General features: G+C 23.7%; 1 protein-coding gene across 3 annotated transcripts; it reads left to right on the top strand.

The window, feature by feature from the left end:
- The first annotated feature begins 138 nt into the window (after window positions 1-138).
- Window positions 139-2501, top strand: LOC124956409 (pyridoxine/pyridoxamine 5'-phosphate oxidase). Of its 3 annotated transcripts, none has more exons than XM_047512184.1 (6): window positions 139-462; window positions 1291-1439; window positions 1583-1682; window positions 1782-1856; window positions 1986-2188; window positions 2262-2501. In XM_047512184.1, the coding sequence occupies exons 1-6, from the start codon at window positions 460-462 to the stop codon at window positions 2389-2391; spliced, it is 660 nt and encodes a 219-aa protein (XP_047368140.1). In that variant the 5' UTR covers window positions 139-459; the 3' UTR covers window positions 2392-2501. The 3 variants fall into 3 exon arrangements, with proteins under 3 accessions (XP_047368140.1, XP_047368138.1, XP_047368139.1); XM_047512182.1 differs by having other exon boundaries at window positions 1271-1439; XM_047512183.1 differs by having other exon boundaries at window positions 1207-1439.
- The last annotated feature ends 2112 nt before the right edge of the window (window positions 2502-4613 follow it).

The raw sequence follows: 4613 nt of genomic DNA, 5'->3' as shown, positions 1-4613 counted from the left end.
TCATCATAATATTTAAAAATACACACGGTTGGAGTAGCAGTATTCTACTAAAATAATAAAATAACTAGATTGTTATTTTCGTTAAATATAATAATATTCTGTTAAATTGTTCACGAATAAATGTTCTTATACCTTTGAAATGTATTTTCTTAATGTAAATAAATAATAGATTGACTAAAATATAAAACCAAATTGTAATTAATGATTCTTAGTAATTTCAATAGTAACACGAAGTAACGTGAAATAAATTCTCTAGCTTTTCTTAGCCGGTTTTAAAGAGGAGTTTGCGCATGTGTAAAATGGTGGGAGATTATAAGCAGCTGATATTTAAGCAGTTCGTTGTTAATAGCTCAGTCGTCTGTTTATCGAGAACCGATTCAAAGTTACCTGTGTCGTTATTATATATAGTGAAACAAACGAAGTATATTGATATTAACAATTTTGTTTGGTACAATAAACATGGTAAGATTATTTACGATGTGAATAAAGATCCATAACGATCTGAAATCATTTTCTAAATATTTATTGGTACACACAGTATTTTGTCTTCCATTTATTTATATGTACAGAGGATAATAAAAATTATAATTGTTTCATGTACAATCGAATAAAATATTTTTTATGTAATAGATATAGTGAAAACTGTAAGATAACCTTTGTCTTCGTTAAAAAATGATAAAAGTTATTGAACGAATATATCAATTAAAGTTCGATTTAAAATAAACCATTCAATAATACCATTGAAAAATGCATAATTAGTTAATGTGTGTATTATCGAAACGTTAAAAATAATGCGAATAAAAAAAAGATCGGCTATTAACTTTATTCAATAATTTATTTAATTTTTTTAAAAATTTAACTTGTACAAAAAAGGATACAAAATTTCCATTTTCTTTTTTTTTTTTTTTTCCCAAATACATACGTTCGAAGACTTGCATAAGTGTCATATTTTCATGTCTTTAAATCATGTCATTCATGTTTAATTGAAAAAAATGTCTAAGATTCAATATATAACATCGTTAGATTGTACTTGAATGTATAAGCTTTCTACATAAACGAGGCTATAATTAACATAAACTCAAATTATATAATATTTTATCACCATTAGAATTATCAAAGGAATATTAACATAATATCATATAATTATCCTTCGCTTGTATTTTCTTTTCTCGCTTATTTGTTCTTCAACGTGATCCATTTAATTAGCTTCTTAAGGCGTGCATAAGAACAATAAATAATTTTGGGAGATCAAAAAAATCAATTCATATAGCAGTATATCGTTTTACGAAGGAACCGAAGATCAACGAAGAATATTCAGATTTAGCAAGAATCAATGATCTCGTCGATGATCCAATGGATCTTTTCAAATCGTGGCATGAAGAGTCAAGAAAATATTTACAAAATATGCTAGATATTTTTTGCCTGGCGACGTCCTCTATGTGAGTATATATATATATATATATATATATATATATATATATATATATATATATATATATATATATATAGATAGATATGTACGATAGAGATTAATTATGAATTTCGAAAAGAATCATTAAAATCAAATTATCTTCATTATTAGAGACAATAAAATTGCGGCAAGAAATGTAGTACTCAGAGAATTTGATAACGAGGGTTTCGTATTAGTCACTGATCAACGAAGTAGAAAAGCCTCAGAGTTGGTAAGAATATCGTATCGCGAACGAAATTTTATTAAGTAAATCTATTCCGATAAAAATTTTAATAAAAACATTTTAATAAATACATATTTATAATCATAGGATAGTGTACCACGAGCTGCTGCGTGTTTTGTATGGTGTTACATAGATGATAAAGGACAAAACATTGCCAGACAGGTGATGGTTTATTTTATACAACAAAAAAAAAAAAAATATAAAACAAATAAATTTCAATTGTATTATATCATAAATTTATTTATTGGTTCGTTGAAAAAAAATATTTATCTTTATATGAGTACGACATAGGTGCGAGCTGAGGGTGCAGTAGAAAAATTAGAACCGATAGAATTTAAACATCTCTACGACAGAGAGCCACTTTTTTGCAAGATTCGATCTCATTTGTGTCATCAAGATCGTGAAATTGATTGGGACGATTTGAAATGCCGACATGATGAACTTTTAAAGGAATATCAAAGCGGCAAGAATACTCTGTCAATGCCGGAACACTTGTATGTTAATTACTTTTCAAATGGCGCACAATTAAATTACACGAGTAAATTTCAGGAAATCATTTGTTTTTAGCATCGGATATAAATTGATACCAACAATGGTAGAATTTTACTACGCGAAGGACAATCTTATCGGGGATAGAGTGCAATACAACAAAAACACTTCGATCGATAGATGGCAACAAAGAAGATTGGCCGCTTAATATTAAAAATTACAAACATGTTTGATTATTTATTTTCTAAACAAGGAATCTTTATAATAGTTAAATATTATCGAATAAAATAAAACAAATTTCTATGCCTTCTGGTTCAATCGAAGAATTTAAATATCTAACATTTAAAATATCAACGTTGATTTGTAAAGACCTAAAAAAAAAACGAAAGTGTTTCCTTCAAAATTACAGAATATTATTGCGTCAACAAATAATTTTTTTTCAACATATCTTCCGAGATTTCAAAAATCGTCGATGTTTTCTTTCTTTTTAATTTTTTTCTTCTTTTTTTTTTTACAGGACCACATATCTTTATCATTTAGAAATGATAACTGAAGTCAAGATGAACTAAAATATTATGATTTTCACGCGACCTTGCGAAACACTGTCTATGCGTACAGTATGCGTACAGATGGCATAACATCTCGTTTAACTGTAACGTACCGACGGTCAATTTCATCATCGTAAAAAAGTTAATAATTTTTTTAAGTTAATAATAATTTTTTTCTTTTTTTTTTTTTTATGAAAATAAATGAAGCATTTACGAGAGCACTACATAATCATAAAATATTATTTAAGAGTAATTTTTTAGTTTTATTCTGTGCATACAGAATGGCGAGATTAATGATATTACAATTTTTATATTAAAACTTTTTTTTATATCTCAAAGATATTTAATACAATTAAAAAAAAAAAAAGTGTAATGAAAAATAAATAGATAATATTTTTTTTGTAATTAGTATTTTTTTTTTAACACTTTACATTTTCATTGGGAATGGGAGAGATATGATTGGGAGAGGGTATTCAGGAGAGAAAGTAAAAATGGGATTATATACATTATTTACAATGTATACAACGTAATTAGCGAAGAGTAATTACGTGTATCAAATTATATTTTGATTAATTTTTTAAATATTTTTTTCTATGATTATCTTTCATATCACTTTGAGTCACATTTTTGTATTTTTATATAGTATAAACAAATTTTTAAACAGTTTTATTATATTTGTAATATTGATAAATAAGCAGTGATATATTTCTATCTTTTTTGTTTTTTTTTTTTCATCAGTATTCATACTTGAAATGTTATTATTTTTTTGTGCTATGATTGAAATTTGAGTACTGATATGACATGAATTATACAAAGTATTCAAGTTTTATTATCAACATATTCTATAAGAAAAATTAAGAAAAAATGTTATTTATATATACATATATGCAGATAAAATGTTATATATATATATATATATATATATATATATATATATATATATATATGTTTTTTTAGAATTGAATATAATTCAGATTTATAAATTATATAAATAAAAATTATTTTTAGATATATAAATTTATAAATTAAATATTTTGGGGATAAATTAGGAATATAAAAATAATTAAGATTTTATATTAAATAATAAAAATATTCATAAAATTTGAATTTTTTTTTTTAAATGTTATAATTTATAATATAGATTAATAATAGATTTAAAATTTATAATTTTTATTTTTATAAAATAAAATTTTATATATATATACATATGCAGGTAAGCTCTTAAATATTTTATTAAAAGATTATAACAAAAATACGAAATAACGTTAGTTTAACGAACACATAAATACACACATTGCCCATATTTACTTGATATGTTGAGATAAACTCTAATGTTTACTTGAAATTATTGATTTGATCGTTGACCTGTGTTAAAACTAATAATATTTTATATGCTCTACGAATTGTTATAATTAAAAAAAAAACAAACAATGTAGATACAAATGTCAGAGTCCTGTATTCGTAATAACGAACAACATTTTGAAATAGAATTATAATGTAAATTTATTCCTACGTGGTATCGAACAAGAAACCAGTTTGTTGTCGTTTCGTATAAAAATATATCATTCCTTATAGATATTACAAATATAAAAAAAGTATTTAATAATAATAATAATATTCTTGAAGTATTAGATCAATAAGAAAATCAATTAAATGATATCAAAAGTTTTGTTAAAACAATCGAAAAAAATAATAGATTTAATTTTGATAATCTTTTCATTGATAGTCTAATATCGTAATAGACAGCACGCATTTAATAAAGTATTTAAGAGTATAACATTTATATAATATTTTTTTTTCTTTTTCATATTTTTATTTATAGAATATGTTGGTAAAATTATACGTAAAAAAAAAAAAAAAAAAGAAACAGAGACATTCTGTA

This window comes from Vespa velutina, chromosome 22 (assembly GCF_912470025.1).
Source record: "Vespa velutina chromosome 22, iVesVel2.1, whole genome shotgun sequence".
NCBI lineage: Eukaryota > Metazoa > Arthropoda > Insecta > Hymenoptera > Vespidae > Vespa > Vespa velutina.
This window is presented reverse-complemented; position numbering and strand designations above follow the sequence as displayed.

What these genes read in the sequence shown, in the direction of transcription:
- LOC124956409 (XM_047512182.1), top strand. Translation starts at nt 291, where the DNA reads ATGTGTAAAATGGTGGGAGATTATAAGCAGCTGATATTTAAGCAGTTC. An exon ending in TGCCTGGCGACGTCCTCTAT is followed by an intron (nt 1,440 to 1,582) that starts GTGAGTATATAT and finishes CTTCATTATTAG; the next exon opens with AGACAATAAAATTGCGGCAA. An exon ending in GTAGAAAAGCCTCAGAGTTG is followed by an intron (nt 1,683 to 1,781) that starts GTAAGAATATCG and finishes TTATAATCATAG; the next exon opens with GATAGTGTACCACGAGCTGC.